We start from the raw sequence: 13,834 nt of genomic DNA, 5'->3' as shown, positions 1-13,834 counted from the left end.
GACAGCAACAAGCAACAGATGGGCTTCAATTAGAGGATGTGTTGGAGAAATGACATTTCTTGGGACAATTAGACCTTTGATCCTGGGTGAAGTAAGAGGGAACTTAAAGTTAATGGACAAATGAAAACATACAGGATTTTTCCCGAAGACCCTTTATATCAAAGGTAATGAAACACTAGCACAGTATGAAGGTAAACAGTTGTCTAGAATAAATGTTAAAAAACAATTCTGGAAGGCTATACACTAAGATTTTAACAATGGCAACTGCTGAGTGGTAGGAATACCATGTTTTAAAAATGTTTACTTGTCCACACTTTAAAATTTCCTATGTGTGTGTGTGTGTATATATATGTATATATATATATAAAATATTAAAATATTAGTAAAAAGATAACCGCTTTCCTCTTTTTTGCTGCCTTTCCTCTTTAACAAGCATGATGTCTTTTTCCTTTTTCAGGGACTGGTCTTTCCTGATAATATGTCCAAAGCAGTCTCACCATCCTTGCCTCTAAGGATCTGTGGTAGTTACATAATCTCATGTCAACTTGAGGATGGTAAGAGTGAAGGGGTGGAGTCTAGCCTGTCAATTAGGACACACAGCCTCATACCTCCTTGTGGGCTTAGCCTTCTCATGAAGATTCTGGCAACTTCCTCCCTGGAGGCAGGACACACTCTCTCTGCTTCACCTTCCTGTTGACAAGCCACATGGAGCCACACTGATGGCAGCCAGAGCCCTGGACATGCTTCCACCACCACTGGATCCACAAGACTTTTCATCCACCAACCTGGGATCATCCTGCATTTGGCATCATTGCATGTGCTGTGTGAGTCTGAGGAGGAATTTATGGACTAGTATTGGATATATGGGCTAATATCAGACTTCTGAACTTGATATGAACTGAGCTGGGATGTTTTCTCAATACACAATCGCTCTTTTCTACAACGCTTTCTCTTACACGCAGATATTTTTCTCTAGATTTGCTTCACTAGTCAACCCAGACTACCTCTGGAGCATTCTGGCTGTACTTCTTCCACGACAGATTTGCTCACTCTTTTGGCAGTCCATGGTACTTCAATATTCTTCACTAGTCCCATAATTCAAACGCATTTGTTCACTTTTCCTTATTCCAGGTCTAATTTCCGTATGCACAGAAGGGTATTGAAAACAGCATGGCTTGGAGCAGGCGAACCTTAATCTTCAAAGTAACCTCCTTGTTTTTCTACACTGGAAAGAGGCTGGTGCAGCACATTTACCCGATGCAGTGCTTTGTTTGAGCTCTTGACCGCTGCTGCTGTGAGCATTGATTGTGCAGCCAAGATGATGAAGTCCTTGACAGCGCCAGCCTTTCTTTCTTTATGATGATGATACCTGTTGGCTCAGGTGTGAGGAGTCTGATTTTCCTTACCCTGAGTTGCAGTCACACTGAAGGTTGCAGTCTTGGTCTTCTTCCGCAAGTGCTCCAAGTCCTCTTCACTGTCAGCAAGCCGGTAGTGTCCTCTGCCCATCGCAGGCTGCTAAAGCCAGCCTCCCTCCAATTCGGATACCCCGCTCTTCAAAGAGTCCGGCTTCTCTGATGGTGAGTAAGTATGGTGAGTGGAGGCAATGGAGGTGCACTCTGTCCTTGCCTATGCAGGGAATAAGCAAGCTGGGACAGAGAGGGAATCAAGGGAAAGGGGCAGGCAGTGGGTTCTATGAAGAAACACTGCGAGAAGCTCTGTAATCGCTCCTCCAGAGGAGATTCTGGGGGCGTTCAGTGGGGCCAGAGCACGAGCAGCTGCCACTTCCATGCTGTTCTGAAATCGGAAATTATCTAAATTGCTAAACGAGTATCTAGCAGAGGCAGCGTATTTGTGGAATATCTGATGAGGCTGCTATGATTTAAAGGTTTCATGTGCTCGCTCCACCCACCAGGAAACAGCAGCAAGGCACCGAGCCTCAATGAAGGTCCTCCTCCAAGCAGAGCCAGTCGGGGAGATGCTCCCACAGGTAAACGGCTGTGTCCCTTTCCTGGGGGTCCGCAGAACTACGAGGAACAAAGCTCTTAGAGCTCGGACGGGTGCCCGTATCGGTGGCTGTAGGCAGAGCTGCTGCTGTTTGTACAGGTCCGTCATTGTCCACAGGAGTCTAGTGGCTCTCAGCTTCCAGTCCTTGCCGCTGCTCTTGCAGCTTCCCACATGCCCCATAATTTACTGCCTGCCACCAGAGGCTCTGCGACAAGCACCTCAAGGCCCTGGGAGACGTGAGTTTCATTTGACTTTTTGTGTGTGTGTGTTTTCTTTCTCTCTCTCAAGCTTGGGCTAGAGCTAAATCCTTCCCCAATTAAAGGGTATGTTCTGTAGTCAGAAGTGATGAATAGCAGGTCTGAAAGGGCTCTAGAAGGCTCAGGAAGCACGCAGAAAGCAAGAAAAGCAACTTTTCCCAATCGCTAGCTGACGGGTGACCCTCAAGGGACTGACCTCTGGCATCTGCCCAGCTCAGCTTTAAAGGGCATGTCGTAAGCCAGCATTGAACCCAGGGCTCATAAAGGACAAACAATGCCCGCCTCATGGGTTTAAATGGAAGCCTATGACTTGGCACTGCCTCGATGCCTCGATGGCAGTGAGTTTGGATTGTGTGTGTGTGCGGGGGGGGGGGGGTATGTGTCTACAAGACTGAGCTCAGGATGTGGGACGCAGTGCAACTAAAACTGGATGGTTGTTACCATTTCTAACCGCATATTTCTACATAAAAATTGCCAGAGTCTATATGCCTTTTAATCGTGGGGATTATAAGTTAATGTATTACCCTGCTAAGTAGCTTAGGACAGTACGATCTATGTTATTTGAATAATCTTTAACGAGATGGGCTGACCCAGTGGCTGTAACAATGGGCCCAAACAGCTGGGAGGATGTCCCGCGCCCGGGCAGTGTTGGACACAGGGCGCTGAGAGCTGGCACTGCATCGACGCACCTGCAGCAACAACCCTCGCTTGCTATTCCCCGTCGTTGGGCAGGGTTCTTCAAAGAGTCCCTGGGTGGTATCAGTGATTTGACTTAACAATGTAAGGGCTGGCAGTCTAAACCCTCCAGAGGCGGCACTGTGGAAGAAATGTCTGGCTATCTCTTCTGTAGCAGCTCGAGGGGGTAATTTGAAGCTGGAACACAGGGGGGTCCTAAGAGTCAGAACAGAGTTAGCGCTATGAGTTGGGGGGTTCCTGTGTAATTTTAAACACGGAAGAAGTAAAAAACTGGATCTTCATTTGCAGAAACCCGAGACAAGGACTCACATCTCACACCACAGACAGAAGCAGGAGACGATTAAAAGACGTACATGTCCAACAGATATACTATCGAGCCTAACTGTCCAGGCACAAGGGCAGAAGACAAAGTAGATGAGGGGGATCCCCCGCAACCTCAGACGGGCGTACGTTAACGATTTCCCCAGCAGTGAGAGCAGACCTCAGAGACTGGCGAAACCGTTTTGGCTATGCCAGGTCAGACAAGAGGCTGAGCTGTAACCATGGAGAGAAAACTCCCAACCCTGCGACAAGTACAAGGCAAAGAGTCCAACTCAAGAGTGAGCAGAGGACAGGAACAGACCTTTCCAAAGAAGGCAGCCAGTAAACACATAAAGAGCTGTTCTGGATCCCCAGCCTTTAGGATGAATCTCGTCTCGTCGCTAACAGCAAAGTTCAACAGAGCATGGGGGCAAGGCGGCGGAGGGCCTGGGATGCTCTCACACTGCGGGTCGGATTGTACCGTGATCCCACGGGAGGAAGCAGAAAGGTGCTTCTTAAGAAACTGTAAACACAAATGCCCTCTGACCAGCAACCCTGCGATCAGGTAGAAGTAAGAGGCACGGCACGAACAGGTGTATGCACGCCCACGATCACTGCGGGACTGCGCACGAAAGGCACAGATGGAAACGGTGACACGGCCATCAGTGGAGGAACAGATAAACTGGTGCACACGCACAATGGGATAGGAGGCAACAGTAAAGACTAGCAATCAATCCGTGTATTAGCTCGTGCAGGACGTTAAGCTGAATGAAACACTAATCACCAAAGAAGAGATATTGCATGGCACCACTATTAGAAAAAGTTACTTTTTCAATCAAAACAATTCTTCGATGGTGAGCTGAGGTGGGAGAGGAAGAGGTGACTCACTAACTAGCGGGCAGACGAATGTTCACGTGAGTGAATGGGAAGGCAAGATAGAATGAGAGAGATCAGCAATGTAAGCGGAGGAGACGGTGAGAGGAATATGAGCGAACGGCCCCAGAGGTCAGTCGTATTCTATATCCAGTCTTGCAGGGACAGTCCATGAGGGGGTGCACACGCACAGACTGTGGCCCTGCCTCACTCTGTGGGGCGGGAACTGAATTCGGCTCGATGGTAAAGTGAAATTATTTGGTATCACTCTTCTATCCAAAGATTTTAAAACTCCCCGGAACATACGAACAAGGAAGGTGCAGAGGACTCTTAAGAAGGAGATTGGGGGAACCGATCGCAGTGATCAGCACATAACCATACACCCCTCTACAGGGGGAAGGGAGACAGCAGTCGGTGTGAGAGATGAATAATAATGTACAATCTATCGGAGTTACGAGGGTAGGGGGGAAAGCTGATCCCAAGGGCTCAATAGAAAGTAAATGTCTAGAAAAGAATGAGGGCAACATATGTACAAACATGCTGAGACAAGTGATGTATGAATTGTGATGAGTTGTATGAGCCCCCAAGAAAATGATTTAAAAAAGGAGGGGTTGGTCAGTTTCAGCAATGTTCTGGGTGTAAGTCTCCGAAACAGGGGGCATGGGATCCTACCACCCTCAAGAAGGAAGAGTCAGTGGAGCACGCGTTAGATCCCTGCCTGAGGTGGCAGAGGCTGCAGCGCTGAGCCCATGACACCGGAGCAGAGGACCACTGCCAACCTCATGCCCGGGACAGGATAGTGGGTCTCCTGGCTCACGGAACAAGAAAAGCTGCTAAAGAGCTTTCAGAACAGAGGTGGGTCCAGAGAGGTGCACCTGTCCGCGTGGCTGAAAGGAGGTGCTGTGGATAAAAGAACTGTGTCCACAATGTTTTCTGATCTTGACTTGTGGTAACCTATTAACTTCCCTAATAAACTCCCAGAACCTCGAGTATTGTTTGTGAGTTCTCTCTGGTCTCCACAAAGGATTATCAAACCCAGAGAAACGGCAGAGTGCCATGGGAAAGATGGTTGGTGCCAAAAGAAGAGAAAGGACCTTGGATGCTAGAGGCATGTTTGACCTCTGCCTGTGGCAATCAGCCGTGAGCTGGTGTTCAACTGGTTTTTCCTTCCTTTGTATCGAGGTCAGACAGGGCTCTCACCCCACTTCTTCAACCCCCGTGACTCAATGCACAGCCCTCAAATACACAGGTTTGACGGGAGAACAATCACTCCAAGAACCAATCATGCCACAGAATAATCAACCATTTGAGATCAGAAGGGCAGGACAAGCTCAGAAGGCAGGCAGAGAGATGGAAGGGGGAGGAATGGAAACAGGAAACACGGGAGGAAGTAGGATAAGTAACACAACCATGCAGGGGACTGTAATCAATGACATGAAACAAAGTGTACATGAATTGCTGGATGGGAAACGGCTTTTTTCTGTTGAGTCTTTACCCAATTCAAAATACGTTTAAAACACACACACACACACACACACACACAAATGCATTGTTAACTTACATTCTAGAGTTTTAGGACTCCTTTTGACTCTTATTTTTGTAGTGTTTAACTTAATTAGCAATTAACTTAATTTTTTATGCCCAGCACACAGTGTCCTCTAGAAAATTGGAACTGTCCCTGCCTGTAAGAACCTTGCACAATAGTTAGGGAGTCAAGATACAGACACATTCATTCACTCATGCCCCAAATATTTACATGCTTACTAGGTGCCAGGTGCTGAGCCCGTGTGACAGGCACTGCTGGCTGGCTTCCCCAACCCCCTGCCAGGCTGCCAACCCTGCATCCCGGGCCCATTGCTTTCACTTCACAGGTGGAAAAAAGAGAAAGCGCCTCTCCCAGGCTCCTTTGCAGGAAGCCGAGGCTCTGTTCTGGCCACGGGGGCTCCAAGGAGGAAGCCTCCAGGGGTTCCTGTCAAGAACAGAGCCTCGTGAGGAAAACACTGTCTGTCCCCTTTCTTGGCAGGAATGAGGACATTGAGCCTGGAGGGATGCCAGTCACCTGACCACCTGGAGGTGCCGAGCACAGGGCCTCAACAGCCGACACTGCAGGACAGAGAAACAGCGTTCCCTGATCACATCACTCAGCAGACACCTCGGCCCACAACCACGGGCTTCTAACTTTTTATGTGAGAAAAATAAATCTCCACTTGTTTAGCCCACAGGCTCCCCAACTTTAGTCGCCATACGAGCCCTTTGCAGAAAAACAATACTTAAAACACACACACACACACACCCCGGCATGGCAATTGCAAGCTTGTGTACAGCCGTCATCCAGGAGAAAGCCCAGGCGTCTGTGTTTGCAGCCCCTCTGTATCATTTCAGTGCTACCAGGGCCCGTGTCGCCTATCTGAGCAGCATTGTTTTAGGCCACGAGTTTGGGTAGTCTGATCCGTGTAACAGAAAGCATTCCTAACTGACATCTGGGTCTGCAGTGCTCACTGGTGCAGCCAGAATTACAAATGTACTGCGTGGGACTGGGGAGCATCAGGGGCACAGGCAAACCTAGCTGGGCTGGGGCAGGCGAGGCTTTCTGGGGATGGAGGTGGGGTGATGAGGGCAAGCCGGAGGAAGAGGAGGGAGACGATGGTCTCCGGCAGACAGATTAGCCTGTTCTGAGGTGGGAAAGAAGATGATGTGCTTGAGGAGGTGTGAGAAATCTTGTGGGATCGATGTGTAGGGAACAAGGCAAGTCGGGAGCTGGGCAGAGATTGGAGTCGTCTGGGACAGGCAGGCTCTGGAAGGATGCAGCACGGTCTGTGGACCAGGGGCACTGCCTGAAGCATGTTAGGCAGGGGCAAGTTGTGATCCACTCTTAAAAAAAAGTCTCTCCTAGTCAAGGGCTGGTGTAAGATGTGAAATAGCCATAATAATATATAATTGATCAAGGATTCACGAGGCTGGGAGATGGGGAGGAAGGGGGAAAAGAGGAGCTGATACCAAGGGTTTAAATAGAAAGAAAATGTTTTGGAAATGATGGCAACATATGTACAAAAGTGCTGGATACAATTGAATGATAGGTTGTTATAAGATCTGGAAACCCCCCCTCTGAATAAAATGATTAATAATAATAGTAATTGATATAATAATATATCTCCTAGCCCAGGATGGGGTAGGGCTGGGAAACACAGGACACAAAGGACTGTGTGGCTCAGAGATGGCAATGTGAGGATCCCTGTGGAGACGGACTGCTCTGTACCTGGACTGTATTGTCAATGTCATGACTGTGATATACGGGAGTTTTGCAAGAAATTACTCTTAGACTATTATTATTTGCTAACGGAAAAGGCAGCTGTTCAAAACTACCAGCTGCTCCATGGGATAAAGGTGAGGCCATCTGTAAAGATTTACAGCCTGGGAACTCTTTACTTGGGCCACTGCAGGTGAATCTGTGACCATCTCAGTGCAGTCTCAAATATAAGCTTCATCAGCATCCTCGTCCTCAAGAACCTCCTGGTCTCAGGAGGAAAAGTAAGTGGGAGAGGGGTAGAAACTTGCTGTGCTTTGGGCTCGGGTGGGGAGGAGGGGCTTACGCTAGCCGCAGCTCTGGGAGGTAAACGGACAGGCCTCGCCAACTGGCCATGTGCGGGAGGTGAAGAAGAGGAACAAGTCCAGAAGGACTGCCAGGTTTCTGCCTTGAGCAAGTAGGTGGGTTTTGGCATCTTTTACTGAGATGGGGTGCAAAGGACGAGGAGTTAGTTCTGTGCTGGCAGTGGTGGTGCTTGGAGGCTGCATGGGGAGCTCATGGTTGGGCAGACTCACTTTAAGGGGCCAAAGGGCTACTCAGTGAAGATTCCGAGTAGGTTGAAATGAAATCATTTTCATATCCCAGTAACTGTCCCTCTGGGTGAACTCCCGGTTGTATAGGTTAGAGAACGAACGAACGAATGAAAACACACACACACACACACACACACACACACACACACACACACACACACACACACACACACACAAAGTCCTGAGATAGCATTTCCTTACTAACTCTATATGCTGATGGCTACATTAATTCGGTCTCCTTTCCCACAACTTTTCTTCCTCTCCACGCCACGAGTTATACATGAACGTCTATACTCACTGTCAGAAAAGACAGAAAAATCACACAGGGATATAGACCCAATTGCGCTTCGTAATTTGATGTGGGTTACTCACCTTGAAATCATCAGGAATGAGAAGCTTTGATGTTCGTAGAAAATTCAGGATATATCTGAACATCTGCCCATCCCTGTCAATGAAGTAGTGCTGTTTGAGGCTGTCCAAGACAATGGGCTCCGTGCCTTCGAAAAGCCTTCCGATTCTGCAATGGAAAACACAGAGAGTCCATCTGTAGTCACAGAGACTGCGAGCTGCCGTTTGGTGTCGCGCTTTTAAAAGCTAGCAGGCAGGAACAGAAAACCACCTTTAGTGCTGACCTTTCCTGAGACGCGCTAGTCGTTCCTCGATAAACATCTGAGGACTAGACAACTCAAAACACAGTCTCAGGCTTTCTGAAAATAAATCCTCTTCTCCGCGGTCTTTCACTTGGAAAGAAAATGTTCCTGACTTGGTGACTGTCGCAGAGTGCTGTCCCTGTCATGGAAGATCGTGTCTTTCCTCGCGCTACCTTACATGAGCCTCTCTGCTTCTTAAGGAAAAAAGTATATGTGTGTGTGTGTGTGCGCGCGCGCGCGCGCTCCCTCCAAGTCTGTTCAACGGATTCTATTTTAAAAAGCACTGTTGTTTTCAAGAAATTTGTTTTCCAAGCTTTTCCTGTCCGTGAATCTTAGTGTCGCTAAAAACCAAGCAATGATTATATGTGGACGTCCACATTCAATGATTAAAAGGACAATTGAAAAGCCCCTTAGTCTGGAAGAACATTTTCCATAAATAATCCACAAGCTAGTGTCCTAGTTCTCAGAAAAATGCATTTTAGGAACCGCCAGGCATCAGTATCCAGTGTTAAATGTGGCCGTCCCCAGAATGTGCCCTGGTCTAGTGAGAAGCTAAGGGGCTCGGCTGTCTCTGAACAAGGAGCCATGCTGTTTCTCCCCGTCCACAGAGCTCACACGGGTGCATTCTGTGACAGGGCAGGCATTTTGCATCCATCCTCGGGTTTCCTTTAAGGAAGGTCGAAGCTGCACATTTAGGCGGTCCTCACAGATCGTGCTTGGGCCCACAGCTGGCTCATAATGCACAAAACAACCCGTTTCAGAAACGAGAACCTGTGCCCAAGAATTCATTTCCCCGATCAGAAAGTGCCTTTTGCCTTTCAGTAGCACTAGAAGCAAAGCACCCCCTTCGTTAATGAAGAGCCACTGCGGAATCTCAACAAATGCAGTTCTGATTTGCAGCATCACCTGTTTAACTGCTTGAAGGTGAACTCGGGACCAGACATTTTCTAATCTCATCCGTAAATGAGGCCATTGTAATGGTCACTCGCAAACACTATACTCTTAAAATCTGGCAAACCAAAAAGTAGGACACCCACTCTCACAAAGAAAGAGAGAAATGTTACTGCTTCAATAAACCTCTTTCAAATTTAACCAGAAAATAAACATCCCATCGGAAGCAGCTCTCTGCACGTAACCCATGGCCCTATAGGGTTTCTGAGGCCCTGGAAATCTTTATGGGAGCAAACAATCTTATCTTTCTCTAGGACCGCAGTTGGCGGGTTTGAACCACCGACCTTGCAGACAGCAGACCAATGCTTATTCACCTGCCCCACTCAGTCTCCTGCATGGAAAGGTAATGAGTGGCTTCAAAGAAAGCAACTAATTATGGTTGGGTTATACTTGTCAAACAAAGTAGCTTTTTCTAAGCGAGGGTTCTGGTTTAACTTTCCATGATGGGGACAGTCTAGGACAGGGGCTGACAATCAGCCTTGGATTCATATTCAGTGTGCCACCGTGTGGCTCAGTTCTCATTTACACACCCATCGAACACTGGACGAGACGGAGAGGAGGCAGGGAACCCAACCTTCACTTAGGGGCTTCTTTCTAGGGCAGTCAGAAGCAAGCTGTAAACGAGCTTGCCTGTTATTGACCATTTCAGTCCTCACTGTTCATAACCAAGTTCGTTCAGTTGAGGGGAACAAGAGGGGAACTACGTGTGGTAAAAACCTTCCGGGTGTTTTGCATTACCTGGAGTACTTTAGACATGTAATAATGTCATTTGCCCCATTTTAAAATGAAAGAAATGGGCTCAAGAGATGAGTCACTTGCCCAACGAGTTATGTTGCCTTGGTAAGGGGCGGAGCGGGGGGAATGAGCATACTGTTTGCACACCGTCTCACGCTGAAGGGGCCTCCCTGCAGCTACTGCGACGAAGGGAATGCCCGCTACACCCCGACTGCCCGCTACACCCCGAATGCCTGCTACACCCCGAATGCCCGCTACACCCCGAATGCCTGCTACACCCCGAATGCCCACTACACCACGAATGCCTGCTACAACATGGACGATTTGGGTCTAGAGTTAGTTCTAGCATATGAGAGGCTACCCCCGCGCCCCCCCCAAAAAAAACCCCAGATTTTTATTTTTAAAAGCTGTGTATTTCAATTTTTTTAATAACACCCTTATCACCTTCAAAGTTCTCTCCATTACACTTAATACATTTGTCAAATTTGCGATTCCATTCTTGGAAACATTTTTCAAGCTCATCTGTTTGGATGGCTGACAGCACACCTCCCTAGTTTTATTTTTTCTTCACCTCTTCTACAGCGTCAAATTGCTGTCCTTTTATGTCCCTCTTCATGCGTGGAAACAAAAAAGTCACACAGAGCAAGGTCAGGTGAGTCAGTTGCCTGGAGCAAGAGAGGCACGTTTTTGTCCCAAACTGGCGCCCTGGGATGGCTGTGTGAGCAGGTGCATTATCGTGGTGGCAAAACCAGTCTCACATTTGCCACAAATCAGGCCTTTTTTTGGTGAGAACCTCTAAATAGAAAGCTTAATTAGCAGTCTGACCTGTACAATAAACTCCAAACGCACTACTAGTCAACATTTTCGTCTGTTTGGATGGACATACAGCACGAAGTTTGTCATCAATCGACATTTCACTTTTTGAAATGAGAAAACCACTTGTACACTTGAGTTTTCCCATAGTGCTGTCCTTGTAAGCTGTGTTCGACATCACAACAGTGTCTGCAGCATTTTTCCCAAGCAGGAAACAAAATTTTACTGCTGCATGCTGTTCTCTTAAATCAGCCATCACAAAAAATGAGGTTTGAGCAAAGTTGCTTTTACAAAAAACCCTCCCCGGCGATGCCACTGGGCGCACTAACTCAGAATGGGTTGCTCGAGGCTCGCCTAGCAGGAAAAATGCATATTACAAAAGCTCCACTCTGCCCAGTGCAATTCTGTCTTTTGGGGAGGTGGGGTGGGGGTACCCCCTTGTATGTTTATTCAGCAGAGCATCACAATGAAACCCATGTGCGGATGCTGATTATGCTTGGGGTCTGAAATGCATCCGTATCAATGAACTCAAGTCACTTTAGTGAAGAGATAAGAGACAGAGTAGAGAAATATTTCATTCTTAAATAAACTGTACTTCTTACTGCTAGGTAAATACCCATTTGCAAAATTCAGGATTGAGTGTAGACTGGCAGAGAATATAGGCGATTAATCTGCCCAGAATGAAGGGGGAAAGCACAGACTGAGTGGATTGTAGAACTGAGCTTGTGTGCTCTGTCCAGACTCCAACAGCTGTCACCTGTAACCTGGGCCACTCAGTGTCTCATTTCTTTTACAAAACCAAGTCTCTATCTCTCTTATAAAACGGCTCCCGCTTTTCCAGGGGACTGATGGGAAAATCAAATATAAACATGACTAGCTCAAACTGCACAGCAAGAAAAATCCCACTGCCATCGAATTAATCCTAACTCATACTGAAGGGTCATTATGTCAGGGTAGAACTAGAACACAGGGCAGGCCAGAACTGCCTCTGTGGGTTTCTGAGACTGCAACTCTGTAGGGGAGCAGAAAGCCTCATTTTTCTCCCTCGGGGTGGCTAGTGGTTTTGAACTGATGAACTTGTCTTTAGCAGTCCAATGCACAACCCACTACTCCAAACAGCAAAACAAAAACGTCTTTGAGAGCAGCTCTTAGAGGCGGCACACAGTAAGAAGGGACTCCGAAGCAGGAAGGAAAAACCTGGAGGAAGCATGTGTGAGTTTTTCTTTTTTCCCCCCAGACTTTTCTAAAACAGCATTATTTAGGGGAGAAGTGTCATTCAGTATCTTTTAAGGCACAAGAAAACTACCTCTGGCAGATATAGGAAATTGGGCATCGATACATTTCAAAGTACATTTACATCTGACTTATGCAAAGTAGAAAAAGAAGCTACGTAAGCCAGGAGAGGGAACTGTAGGGTGATGTTGAACACTGGAAAAACTGCCTGGCTTGTGGACTAAGAGCGAGGGGCTGTGGCCTCTAGAAGCCATAGTTGGGGAGACTTGGACTCGCTAGGCAGAAGCATCGAAAAGAGGCAAGGAGTTGATACAAAGGCCTGATGAGAAACCGCTCGGGCTGTGGTGCTAGGCGCTGCCGGCACTGCAGAGGACAGCAGGGCACACACAGGCCCTGCCAGGGCTGCGGGAGAAAGCGTGCTTTCAGCAGGATGCGGGTAAGGCAAGGGCATGGGCCTGAAGATGGCTTGAAAAGCCCTTCTTGGACTCCTGGCTGGGGCAGAAAGAGCCCGCGGTGGTGTAGGAGCTGAGAGCCAGAGGGAAGAGAAGCGCTCCCATCCAAGGGGGCGGCACTGTCCTACCTGCCAGGTGCACGTCCCCTGGACAAGAGAAAGTGCCTGTGTTCCAGACAAGGAGGAGGTGGGAAGGGGCGGGGTACAGGATGCTGCTGACTGCTGCCAACTTGAAGGAGCGAAACATTTCCAACTGTGCAAACCATGGAGGGGGTCGGGGAAGGAGTGTGAGGGGCCAGTGACTGGGACATGACATCCCCAGGGGGCTGACTGACTGAGGAGGATCTTGTTTCGGCTAAGCAAATAGAGGGGTCCTCGACACAGGCCATAATTCTTGTGGACACATGAAGGAGTGACAAAATCCATCTGCAGTGATTTGTAACCTGGTGCCTGAAATCTCTTTCCTAACCTGGTAGAACGTTCCTGTTTCCCACTGACCAAGACCCCGGTTGGCTCTGGCTGATGTGTACGTAGCCTGCTTCCTTTGTTTAAAATTTTTTTTAACAAAAGCACTTGTTGAACCAAGTGGCAATGCTGAGAAAGAGTTTTCCCCCTACAAACCATTGACCGCTAAAGGTAGGATCATTACTATTTTAATTAGAGATAATAAGTTTTATAGGAAACAAACCCAAACGCATTGCCATCGAGTCTTAGTGGCCCCAAGGGACAGGGCAGAACTGCCCCTGTGGGTTTCTGAGACTAATTCTTAAGAAGACTAGAGAGCATATTTCTCCCAGTGAGTCGCTCACCTCATACATGACAGCGTAACGTGGAATTCACATAACATGAAACTCACCAAGTTCAACGGCACTTAGTACATTTACAACCACCACGTCAATTTGGTTTGAAGGCATTTTAATCCTTAATTTAATCCCGAAGAAAATCCTGTGCCCATTTTGCAGCCAGTTGCCCAAAGCCCCTGGCAATCACCAATCTACTTTCTATTCTGTGGATTTGCATATTTGAAACACTTC

At 47.7% G+C, this 13,834-nt stretch overlaps 1 protein-coding gene across 2 annotated transcripts in view; it reads right to left on the bottom strand.

Moving 5' to 3' along the window:
• KCTD1 (potassium channel tetramerization domain containing 1) overlaps positions 1 to 13,834 on the bottom strand; it is a 132,297-nt gene that overhangs the window by 15,387 nt on the left and 103,076 nt on the right. For both annotated transcript variants that reach the window (XM_075533102.1, XM_075533101.1), the window contains exon 3: positions 8,340 to 8,484. In XM_075533102.1, coding sequence (XP_075389217.1) covers positions 8,340 to 8,484 — 145 coding nt within the window. The remainder of the gene's footprint in view (positions 1 to 8,339; positions 8,485 to 13,834) is intronic.

Source organism: Tenrec ecaudatus, chromosome 15 (assembly GCF_050624435.1).
Source record: "Tenrec ecaudatus isolate mTenEca1 chromosome 15, mTenEca1.hap1, whole genome shotgun sequence".
NCBI lineage: Eukaryota > Metazoa > Chordata > Mammalia > Afrosoricida > Tenrecidae > Tenrec > Tenrec ecaudatus.
The sequence above is the reverse complement of the archived record's forward strand: the minus strand, read 5'-3'. Positions and strand labels throughout refer to the sequence as shown.